The following is a 13,014-nucleotide window of genomic DNA, read 5'->3' on the forward strand; positions in this document are numbered from 1 at the left end:
CACACAAGGCACTTGTTACCTGAGCAGTCTAACAGGTGGTGGCGAAGAAATGACAAAAAAACTTGCGTCGTCATCATTATGTAGCCGTAAAGGATTTACCTTTCATTTAGCCATTTTATTTTGGTAAAAAACTAAAAACAAACATTCACCTATGTTCATGTATCCTGTTACTTGTTTAATCCTATTACATGTACATGTAACGTTATATACTTGCGGCGCAAGAAAAAGACGTTCGTTTTCTTTAGGAACAATCTAAGTTTACAAAAATAACGTCTGCTTGTCTCGCACGTAACGAATACTAGTCACTGCTCAAAACCTTCAGAAATAGAACGGAATACCAGTATCTAGACGAATTGATGCTTTTCTGGAAATGTCTTGTTTTTGAACGATTTTACGTCCATTTCGTTCATACTTGAGAGAAGGGTGGCATATGTAAACTTTAGTCTTTACGGCGACTCAACGTACGTATTCGGTCCGATTCGTGGCTAGATAGTACTGAATTTTTTTCCCACCAAACCTAGATAGTACTCTCCAAGCAGAGGTTTGAGTTTGGTGGGAAAAAAATTCAGTGCAAAAGAGACCCCCCCCCAAAAAAAGCCTAAAAACACACTAAAAATACCCCCAAAACCCAAACCTCTGCTTGGAGAGTAGCTAGATAGGCCCTGTGCCAGACTGACTCATGCTTGGCGCTACGCCAGGTTTAAACCGATATACTGCATCAGCTGCCAAAACACTCTACACAATTTCACTTCATCGTTCTGTGCTGTGAATGATTTATGCATATGCTGCAGATTCCTGGCATCTTCATCGTACCCAAAACATTAAATATTTGTCAGTTTTAAAGGCCTACATATACTCAACTTTATGTCCACTTACAGGCTATTGTAGTGTCTATACAGGAGTTAGTTACCTGCTCAGGACATGTACATGTAACGCTAGCTAGCCATTGGCGCAATAGACCTCATGAGAAGTGACCACCTCTTGACCCATTTTACCCTGAGGACTGAGAGAATCCCATGGGCTTTGGATACCATGCCGTCGGTGTCTACCTCAGCAACAAACTTTATTGTATTTACCACCGCTAACGTTAACAGAGGCGTTTTGACAGAATGTAAATTTTTATAAGTAACAAAAATGATGTATCTGAACTAGAAACGAGAACGCAAACTAATTTTACGTAAGATTCATTCAGAAACGCTAATTAACAGCGTGGGACCAGGAATTTAACAATAGGAATCCATTCATCAGAATATTTGGCTTTAGGTAATGATGTTTCGGTAGACCACATACTAGTAATCGTGTTACGTGAACAGAATGTAAAAGAAGTGTCTGGGCGCAAAAGACCGTAAAAGAAAACAAACATTAGAAGCTGTACATAAAAGTGCGTTTCATAGGAACCGGGTCAACTGGAAATCTGATAACTTCTGGCTGATGTGATTATCAACCTCTGTAAAACACCTGAGGTCTAGAATTTCTCTGGAATAAGTCGCTTTGTGTGACCGTGTTATATATGCAATATGATTTGGCAGAAAAATGAACCGTAGAAACGCAAACTAAAAAAACGAATAATGCAACTGTTTGACGGACTCTTTCATTGGTCAAAGCGCTGATTACTAATACCATTCTCTCATTGGTTGAACTGTTAATTGTGATGGAAGTGTACACATTTAGAAACTAGTTGAACGGGAATGAGGAATTTTTCCCTGCAGGGTTCGTAGGAAGACTTCTTGGAAATACTTGCTTCTGTAGACATAGTATAAGTTAGTAGATATAATCTAGAAGTCCTTGTTAAAAGGATTGTAATTTGTTGTCAGGCAATTTCACACGACATCAGGCGACAAATCTCCGAAGGCGCCTTATTTGTAATCTCCAAGCAGATCTTTTTGCCGCTGAAGGTGCCATTTAGTAGGCAGTTACCATTTGCTGGCGTACAAAAATGCCAGTACAAAAAAAGGAAGAGCCGTAAAAACGCCCATAAACACATCAAAAATAAGCCGAAAAATGAACCTCTGCTTGGAGAGTATGTCATTTGATCATGAAGACATGAAACATCAGCGTTTGCCATGGTGCCAAATTTTATTAACAGGCCAAGAATCAGAAAGTAAAATATTTATATCATTTAGTCTCATGGGGTGTTCAGAGGGTCCACGTTTTGCATATCATATTAGTATAGGAGGGACGGGACGAGTATAAAAGCTAATCACGAGACATGTATTTAGCAGGGGATGTAAGGAATGCTATTAGCTGCACAAGGAACGTCTTACTACTACACTAAGAAGAATCAATATCATATAGCCTGCCTAAAGCGTTGATCGTAATTCAAAGCCATACCGTACCATTGTATTCACCATCTAAAAACGACAGAGAACTCAGATGTGTGTTTTATACGCTTTATTTGTCGTACTGATTTGTGCTATATATTTATACGGACCTCTCCAGAACGGATCTGCAAAGACAAGAAACGTTCACAAGATGAGTCAAAAGTAAAATGAACTCGTTTTAAAACTGATGATTAGGCGACAAGACGCTAAGCTGTTTGGTGTCTGGGAAATCTACAGATACATGTTGACAAAGGCATTTCCTGCAACCAAGGAGCTTTCATGAAAGCTCCTTGCTGCAACTCACGTGTCTAAAGACATCGATCGATGTGAAGAAAGAAGAATGTTAACCGGCATTTCCTAACCTTGACACTATAAAGCAGGATGGTGGAGACATCTCCGCAGCAGAACTCCGCTCACTGATGGAGGACAGGGACGAGAACCCATTGTTTCCCGTTATGACATCGCCGATGTCCACGTTCAAGGTTCCTAACCTTTAGAGCCTTGGCTGTTCTCTTGGAGGCTCCCCGTCCGTGGGTAGTCTCCACCAGACTTCTTTTGCGGGGTGAATAAATGAGAAATCGGCCTAAAAAGGGAATTAATTGGCCAGAGAAGGTAGCCGGCAAGAGAAGCTCCATTTCCCCGCAAGAAAATTACTTTTCTTGCAGGGAAATGGAGCTTCTCTCTCTACGATTTATTCACCCTGCAAAAGAAGTCTGGTGGAGACTAGTCTGTGGGCCCCCGCCCTCCACACCTTTTAGTTGCTGTCGTCTGTGGTGTCGTTGTCATCGAAGTCAGCCTCTCCCCGCGTTGCCAGTGGAATACACGCGATCGTCCGCATGACCTCCTCGGCGTCCACCAGGTAGGTGGATGGAGGGAGGTTGACCTCCATCATTACTGAAGAACGTGGAGGGTCAATGGCGACGGCGTCGTAAGCCGGGTACTGCTACTCCATGGCGGCAACGTAGACCTTCGGCTGTTGGGCGTACGCGTACATGTAGTAGGGATCCACGGCGGCGGCATAACCCGGGTACATCTGCTGCTCAAAGGCGTCGGCGTCGTAACCTGGGTAGACCTGCGGCTGGTTGTACGTACCCAGTACCAAACACGTACATGGGTACTCTCCAAGCAGAGGTTGATGGTGGAAGATCGTTTGCTTTGTATACATGTATATGGCCCGTTTTTTGTCGCTACCACGTGTTAGCGGCGTCCATCTCCCAGACGGCACCGCGGCCATGTGGTTCGGTGGTGGAATCACGTCTGTGTCGGCGGGCGGCGGAGTCATTGGCATCCACTCCACTTGTGCCATCTCATCCATAGCCGGCATAGGGTCATCATCTGAGATGGAGAAGGGATAAAACTGCCGTAAGGTTTAGGCGTCAAAACGAAAAGCGCAACACTACAAAGAACAGAACACACACGTGCACGCTCACACACATGCACGCACGCACGCACGCACGCACGCACACACACACACACACACACACACACACACACACACACACAATGTAGATCATATATATATGTATACACACGTTGCTTCCATCCAAACAATATGATATATAGAAAAACATAAAGGGATGAGGATGAAGAAACAAGAAGCAGGTTACCGAAGCTGTCTTGCCGTTCCTCCAACCGCCGTATGGTAGAGCGTACTTTTCTGAACGTCATTGTTGCTCCGTGGCCCCGGGCATTCTGGTCGGCAGATACTGTGTCTTGTGTGTATACGCGTCTAACGCAGTGATTGACCTGTCACATATGTACTAGTTGGTTGTTAAACAATTAAAATCGCATCAGACAGGAGAGATATTGCCATATGAAAGGACTGTTCCCACACGAAAGGTAGCCCCAAATGGCCTGCGGTCTTCAAATTGGCTTGCGGTCTTTAATTAAAACTGTGGCTTCTTTATACAATTCATGTCCCTTCCTGTGAAATTTTAAATTTTTTTCTTATTATCAGAGTTAGGAAACAACTTAAAAGTTGTTTCCTAACTCTGGAAAGGAAAGTTGTTTCCTAACTCTGGTTAGGAAACAACTTAAAAGTTGTTTCCTAACTCTGATAATAAGAGGCGGTCTTTATCCACAAATCTAGAGAGGACATGCCCTGGTATTTGTTCCGCGTTAAAGTCGCGGCACGAACAGATCGTTGAAATTATGATCGCATCACTTTTGACCGGCGTCAGCGCTATAAGGGCTACTCCAATGTTTTCTATGAAGGGGGCGGAGTGAAGCCTTTAAACTTTTTTTATTGAACCATACGGTAGATGCTAGGCTTTACTGAAGCTTCGGTTGTTAATAATTGCATGTTGCTTCATTTCAAGTGGAAGGAATACGGATAGACAGATCAGCATTTGCTAACCCCACTTAAGTTCGGTGGTGGTCCCGAGTGACTCAAAACAAAAGGGGTCGCGTCGACCGAAATGGGCGTTCCCCGTTTACCCGTGTGTCAGCTAGGCTGCCTTTCATTGTAGTAATATAAGTGGTTGGCGTAGGGGATAAACATCGTGAATAAATGAATTGACAAAATTTGACATATCCAAACAGAGTTTGTGGGCGGAGGAATTTTTATACTCGCGTATCGCTATATCTGTATTGTAGCGTAAGCGAAAATATGCGAACAAGTGTGTGAAGTTGCATTTCTCTTCATTGCAGTACTCTAGAATTCATTTTGTCTGAATGCTAAACGTTATGATTACGACATATATAATTTGCTTTACGCTAAGTAGTGCAGCAAGATCGTCGGGGCTTTCAACCACTGTACTACAAGGGACAGTGCCAGGAAGTCAAAAGGGGTAGGCAGAGAAAGAGGTGGGAAGACAATATAAATCATATAAGAGCGGCGGAGGACAGAGTTAAATGGAGGACGATAGTGAACCAAGTCGTGGTGCCTCAAGAAGGACAAGGGATAGGTGAGGTGAGTTGAGGAGTGCAGCAACGCATACTTACATTTTCTGTAGTTACCAATCGCATTTTAGATAGCCTGATAACGTTAGAGAATTTCTCATTATCTATCTTACTAAGTAATCCTGAATTACGTAAAGGTATGTGGACGGGTTGGCCAGTATACGTACATACGCAACTTGTACATAGGAAAGAATGTTAGCTATTCGTAGCAATCTCGTTTGGGGAAGGTTCTTTTCCTTGATAGTTTCCATATGGCACCCGCATTCCTGGAGTGAGCTGTGTAACACGATGCGCTTTTTCTGTTGGTTCTGAGTAAACAGTTAATGTGGAGAGACCCCGCCGTGTCACAAGGGTCTCTAATGAGACGGGCGGTGCTTGGAGAGAAGACAAATGTGTGCGGCACACTTTTTCGTTTGTATGCGATTAATAATAGATACGTTTGTCTGCGATCTTGTAAAAGTTTGACGCAGCAGCTGTTGAACATTTCTTTGCAAAATATTTGTAAAATATTTGTGAAAACAGCTTTTAGTGCTATGAAAAGGATATTATGTTCTTGTAATAAGGTCTTAAAACATTTATATTTTGTTTAACTTTTAGTTGCGTCTTCTCTCCAGATGTCATGAAAATAGTTATGTTTACCTTCCAAGTTAACACTCCCCCCCCTTTACTGTTTTCCTCTAGCCTATTGAAAAGTAGTGTCTTTTCTTCTCAAACTTAGTGCAGCTGTCGTGATGTAAAGTTGCCTCAGTGAAGGATGAAAGAAAGCATGTACGTCACTGTTCACCCAAGGAGGTTAGAGATCGTTAGAGACTCTACCCTTCGGTTTGCCTATGTGGTCAGCTGCCGGTGGAACAACTTCAGCAATTGCAAAACCCAAACCTCTGCTTGGAGAGTAATACACGTGAGCCAGAATGTCAAGGAAGATGTGAAGATGTCAAGGAAAATTGCTGCTGTGATTGCATAACCTTCCTAAAGGTTGCTTTGTAGATTTCCCAAGATTGCTTGTCCGAAATTACGATTCCAACCGTCGAAATACGCGTCTTACAGTCGGCTGTATATCTGCTAAGTCGAGTACTGCAGTTGTTCCCGACTGAATTCTTGCCGACGATTTTTCAGCCCCGGGCGGCTTGCGCCATGACAACTATTCTAATGAAAGCCACAAGGTCAAAACTGTATCACACACATGTACACGAGGTCGGCTACTGTTAGAAGGCCGGCCTAGCCTTCGGGAAACAATATAACCAAACTGGCAGGAGTACGTGGTCCAATAAAGATAGATGCCTTGGTCATGATGTAAAAGGAAGATAAAAGAAGCAGCGCGGATCGTACAACAGCGTAAAAAATGGTTGACCTACTTTCGCACAGGTTCATGTAATTCAGTTCACGATCGATATTAATGGGAATTTAAGCTATTCTGTAAGAAGTCTTTAGTTATATATGTAGCCAGGGGAATATTATTTATGGTGTTGGGCATACATTATTAATGTGTAGGTTTGGGCAAATAAAAATCCATTCATGATAAATTATTAGGATATAATCGTAACACTTCTTTTCGGCAAAATAGTGGCTGCTTGCTTTGTGGTGAAGCTCAAATTACGTTTAAAAATCAGCGGTATATTAAGGTACTCTCCAAGCAGAGGTTGGTGGAGAAGATTGTAATACCTTTCTATTATATCTGTTGCCAACCTCTGTCGCCCAGCGGAGGCTCAAAGGACACGGGGAGGGGTAGTTGTTTCTGAGAAATGGAGGAGAGTGGTGACGGAAAACGAGGCAAATCATAGAAAGGCCGCCCACCCATCTTCCCCCACCGACCTCTGCTTGTCTTGGAGAGTATATTTAGGTCGTTACAGTCAACTGTGCTTGCAATAAACTACAGCGCGCTACGTAGCAATTGGAGCGTGGCTCCTAATCTCCACGCAGATTTTGGTGGCGAAAATTGGAAACCGGTGACCCCATTTCACTACTGGGAACACGCAAACGTTGGATGAGTGTTAAAAAAAAAGAGAAGTAGAAAACAACAAAATCAACAACAACACACACACAATACAACAGTAGCAAGAACATTTAATGATTATCCTATCCAAACATCTGCTTGGAGATTACGTCATCTACATGTATGTCACATAGAGATATTGACCCATTCGGTTATTGACCTCATCGGAGCGCACCCTCTGTAATACCATCCACATCTAAAGAATGTCGATCAAGCCAAGTAGGGCACGTTGTTTTGCCTGGTCAAAACAATAGGGTTCACAGTAAAATACACCCAACTCTTCTGATCATGTTTAACGTTTTGTGGCTTATTTTGTTGGAACATGTATTTTTCTTCCAGGTAACTTGACATTTTTGTCAGAAAAAGTAAAAAAGAAGACATGATTTTTTAAAATAACAATATATGTATATTTACTTTATCATATAATGTGTGTGTGTGTGTGTGTGTGTGTGTGTGTGTGTGTGTGTGTGTGTGTGTGTGTGTATGCATCAAACACTATATGGGATTTATACATGTTTTTATTGTATTTATACAGAACAAGGTTTAATAAGGGGTATTAGAAGGCTAAGTCTCCTTTTTTTGGGTCGGTAGCTAAGCAGAGAACACAAACAACATAGTTGGAGAAGAATCAGGCACTCAGTCTCAAGCCTTTTCATCCTCAACAACAATTTTGCAGTTTAAACACATTAAGGTGCTCAACCAATCAGAGCAGCTGTTTTAAAAAAACATGGAGATTCTAGGTTAAGTGGTACTTACGACCCTGCTCATTGTTATGAAGATTTTAATTCGCAGTTGAAATAATTCTGTGCTACATTAGCGACACGCTTTGTGGTGTCATGAATTCACAGTGGAGAGATTACTAGTACCACAAAGATTTTATGAAAATAAAACCACCCCCAAAGTATCTGCTCTTACAGTACTCGGTAAGACCTTGCCCTTAAGAGTACACACGCACACAGCCTCACCGGTACATACCGGTACATGCGTGACACCGCTCTGGTGGTCTCAGACCCGTCATGCCCTCATTCCCCCAACGGTCGGGTTACACGACTTTTAAAGATATTAGTGTCCTCACTGTAAGCAACTTAACAAAATGGGCCTAACCTTGTTCAGGGCGATGAGGGAACATGTTCAAAGGGGATAAAGGCACTTTATGCAGTGGCTAATTTGTTTATGAAAGTTAGCCTCAAATACACTACATTCTACCGAACTACTACCGATTGCTAGTTAATGAACCACTGTTAACTTGATACAACAGTTGGCCTCTTATCTAACATATGTGATCAAGCAGTAACATGTAGTTTCAGTCCACAGTGAACCAGTTATAATTTACCTGATGAAGATGACAGACGGTCATAGAAATATTATGTCTTGTTAAACAGGTGGTTGTGAATAAAGAGCATAAATTTTTCTATTCGATCATTCACCAACCCGATGAAACTATTCATGGTATGTCGACATAGGTATAACTTATGGCTAACCCTCACTTTTTTTTCAATCACAGGAGATTGTTGGAAACCCAGAGTTCATCGATGCATCAGAGGGAGCAAGCCGATTTGACGTCTGCCAGGGATGTGTGGGTAAGTCTCAGAAGTATCCTCTTCTCTCTTTTTGTGATACACGAAGAAATAGATTCAAGATTTCAGACTGCAATCCTCGTCTTCCTGAATTCCTCCATGCTGACCACTGATTTTCAATGATATTAACTTCAATGTAGGGACTAGCATTGTGTTCCCATTTTGGGGCCTTCACTGCACAACACAATGGTGACATCTGCAGCCCTGTAGGGGTAGTCTTGTATATTGACAATGTGGCGTTGTCAATTACCTATCATAACAACATAAAACTGCAACATTTATTTATTTCTCTTGATCGCAGGTGATTGCTGGATGTTGGCTGCCACGGCCACCCTGGCCCAGAAGCCGTACTTGTTCAACAGAGTTTGCTGCGGGGACAACTCGTATCAGGACGACTACTGCGGCGTGTTTCACTTCCGCTTCTGGCAGTACGGAGAGTACGTAGTGCAACCAGAGCTGTTTTTTTTACCATTACAAAGAAGGTTACATTTTTGGCGGTGCTTTTATGTACATGTATGTCTGGACGAGAGAGTGTAGTCGATGATGTGTGGATGTATTGTCTCAAAACTCGGTAGGTGGGTAGGTCTCGGGTCCCTCGGCGGCTTGTTACAGTAACTGCAGAAGGACTTAAGGTTTTGATTTTTATCTCATGATCTGGACATGCTAGGGTCATGGATTTCGGATATGGTGATTGTCGACCATATCCCCATGGGTAACAGATTTTGGATGGTAGATATTTCTTGTAAGTAAGTAATGATAGTTCTTGTGCTTGGGTAGAAATGCTGGGAAGAAAGTTTCATCATGACCACTTACGCTGAATGTTGTTCCTTCAGGTGGGTTGATGTGGTGATTGATGACCGTATCCCCATGGTGGTGTTTGACTGGGGCGACCCGCAGTACTTCAGTCTCCACTCCAACGACAAGAACGAGTTCTGGAGCGCTCTCCTGGAGAAGGCTTACGCTAAGTAAGTTCAACAACAGTGTCTATATGGAATGTGCCATAATCAAGAATGAAAGTTGTAGGATTTTGATGTTGTAGAAAAAAATACTAGTAGCAAGGAGCATAGAAGTCACTGTCAGACTTTACCATATATAATGTTATGTAACAAGTTGCTTGAGTAACTGTTTATTGACGTGTCTTATTACCTGGATGTCTAACCTTCACCGACGCATTGAAATGATGCATTCAGACAGCTGAAATTTGCAGTACTAGTCTGTACGATACATGGATGACTTTTCCAAGAATGCCCTCAGACCAATGTACTAGGCTCCTCAACATGTACATACACGTATGAAATTAAATTTTTACCTCAGGAATTCAGGAAGCCAAGGATTGCATGTTTCCTTGAAGATCACTGAATTTTTGTTTTTTTTAGTCTAAAATACTTTTTATTACGTGGAATAGCAGCAACTTTCATATACTAAAACTTTACATGATCATTTAAGAACATATTTACACGTTCTTATTTTTTCTAAGGCTGCATGGCTCCTACGAGTCTCTGGAGGGAGGTCACACCAGCGATGCTCTGGTTGACTTCACAGGCGGGATGACTGAGAGGTACGACACCACCGACCCAGACAAGCTACCCGGCAACCTCTACAAGATCCTGCAGAAGGCCTTCGAGAGGGGGTCCACCATGGGATGCAGCGGCATCAAGGTATGTAGAGGGTAAATGCAGCTATCAATGAAAATATGTAGGGAGGGAGGGGGCTACAGGTATACTTATAGACAGTCTGAATGTTATAGAGTTATCAGCCTCTTCAAGATCCTGCAGAAGGCCTTTGAGAGGGGCTCCACCATGGGATGTAGTGGCATCAAGGTAAAGGGTTCATGCAGATATCAGTGACAATCTGTAGGGAGGGAGGGGGGTCATGTGTTGAGCTGCATGTCTACTACACGTGGAGGTAGTCTGACTGTTACAGAGTTATCAGCCTCTACAAGATCCTGCAGAAGGCCTTCGAGAGGGGATCCACCATGGGATGCAGCGGGATCAAGGTAAAGGGCTCATGCAGCTACCAGTGAAAATCTGGGTGGTGTCCATTGATCATGAACACCATCACTGAACTACAGCTGCCAGTTAGACCAAGGAAGACCTGGATGGCGGGTAGAGAGATGGCCTTGCCAGTGTGGACCTGCTGGACAGAACTGTTCGGAAATATGGTGTGAAGATTATAGCCAACTAGCAGCAGTATAATCAAAGAGGTCAAAGGTCTCAGATGCAGAGTGGGGCCATGAGACATCAGCAATTAGAGGTCAACATGAAGGAATTTAAAAAGCCAAGGATTGCATATTTTACCCAAAGTCTGCAATTTTGATTTTATTACGATCCACAATTCAGCTTGACATCTCAGCTATATATTCTCCCTGTGGTCCTCCGGATTCTTGTTATGTTTTAAGATCTAATGTTTTGGTGTTGACTTCTACAGGGAGGTTCTGCGGGTCTGGAGGCAATCCAGGACAACGGTCTGGTCCAGCAGCATGCCTACAGCATCACCGGGTTCGCAGAGGTGGGTCAAAGGTTATAGTCCTGATGTTGCACCCTTCTGTAACTGGGATGTTCTATGATATCATCAGTGTTCACTGTATAAAGTTGTGCCCTATTATAATGGGCATAAATGCAATAGATCTCCTGACTTGTCCATTAAATTTCTAGGGGCCTGACCAGTTGAAAGAATCATAATGTAGTTACACTGACTATTGTCATTTTGTAAGTAAATGTCAAGACTGTGTCAAATATGTTTTTTTACATTCTTAGTCTCCTTTCAAAGAAAGAAGACCCAAGATGTAGACTTACATGTGTATCATGTACATCTCTTTCTCCTCATGTTCCTTAGGTTGAGGGAACTCCACTGGTCCGTATCCGGAACCCGTGGGGCAAGACTGAATGGAAGGGTCCGTGGGGAGACCAGTAAGTGCTTCGTGTTCACTCCAGTACAATAGAGAATGATGACAGCAATACCATATATTGGTAGAAACATTGTCAAATTTGGACAGCAAAGCAATTATTCATTTACAGATAGAAATCTGCACGCATGGTCACCATAATATAAGTTTAAAAAATGTATGTGCTGACATATCAACTTGAAATCTATGATAATTATTTGAATATGATTACTGGTCATAACGAATAAAGTTTTGCAAAAATTTGCAGGTAAAAATTTGCATGTAGATATAAGAAATATTTCTGTCAAGATGTTTCAAAACCAGCCAGCCTGAAAAAAGTTTCAGGCTGGCTAGGACTAAGTGTAACAATGTCCTCCAAGCTGAATTAAAAACTTGATTATTGCGACAGGTCTGATGAGTGGAGCTCTGTGGATGATGACACCAAAGAGGAACTCGGGATTGTCAACCGAGACGACGGAGAATTCTGGTACGATCAATTGAAATTTTTTTCATTTAGTGATTGATGATGTTGAATAGCAAAGTTCTTTATTCACAACGACGTGTTTGAAACACCAAAATATCTGATGCACATATTAACTCAAGCTGGTGTGTTACGCCGAAGGGCGGTTATACCTGCTATACATGTACATGTACCAATACAGATACAGAACTTGAAAACTTTATTTGTCTTACCTGCCTAGCACCCTCCTCTTAGTGCCGTATCAAGAGATAAAGGCTTTGATCCAAGCAATCTTTCATCTTGTATATACATTGTAATAAAGATGATTTTAAACCCCCTCTGGTGTTACTGGTTTATTCCTTGCAGGATGAGCTTTGAAGACTTCCTGACGTACTGGAAAAACATTGAGATCTGTAACCTGACACCAGACTCCATGGGTGATGATGATGACGACAAGCTGAGGTGGAACGTCAACAGCATGAACGGCCGGTGGATCAAGAACGAGAGCGCCGGAGGGTGCGCCAACTTCAGACGTGAGTTAGGATTGGCCGTACATCTCTATCAAGAGTAGTGGTGCATACCGGTTCACTGGACTTGGATCCGGACTTGTAAGAATGTTTAGGTTCAAGTCCAAAAAAACCCTAAAAGTCAAGAACTTATTACCATAAAAGACCATTTCACATACCCCTTTTCTTTCCAAACCACCTAAAACCTTCCGTAGATTGCAAAATCTTTGCTGCAAAATCAAGAAAACATTGCCATGTTAAAACACTTACAAGTCCGGAACTAAACCTAAACCTCTGGACTTGAATCCGGACCTGAACCTAAATGTGGGTTTAGGTATGCACCACTAATCAATAGCCAAACAAACAAACAAA

General features: G+C 42.4%; 1 protein-coding gene across 1 annotated transcript in view; it reads left to right on the forward strand.

Moving 5' to 3' along the window:
• Positions 1-13,014, forward strand: part of LOC109471573 — a 45,404-nt gene that overhangs the window by 20,258 nt on the left and 12,132 nt on the right. The window contains exons 20-27 of the mRNA XM_019770923.1: positions 8,720-8,795; positions 9,094-9,229; positions 9,626-9,757; positions 10,270-10,450; positions 11,220-11,300; positions 11,628-11,701; positions 12,086-12,163; positions 12,503-12,669. Of these exons, the coding sequence (XP_019626482.1) occupies positions 8,720-8,795; positions 9,094-9,229; positions 9,626-9,757; positions 10,270-10,450; positions 11,220-11,300; positions 11,628-11,701; positions 12,086-12,163; positions 12,503-12,669 (925 nt within the window). The remainder of the gene's footprint in view (positions 1-8,719; positions 8,796-9,093; positions 9,230-9,625; positions 9,758-10,269; positions 10,451-11,219; positions 11,301-11,627; positions 11,702-12,085; positions 12,164-12,502; positions 12,670-13,014) is intronic.

Source organism: Branchiostoma belcheri, unplaced genomic scaffold (genome assembly GCF_001625305.1).
Source record: "Branchiostoma belcheri isolate BF01 breed outbred unplaced genomic scaffold, Haploidv18h27 scaffold25, whole genome shotgun sequence".
Taxonomy (NCBI): domain Eukaryota; kingdom Metazoa; phylum Chordata; class Leptocardii; order Amphioxiformes; family Branchiostomatidae; genus Branchiostoma; species Branchiostoma belcheri.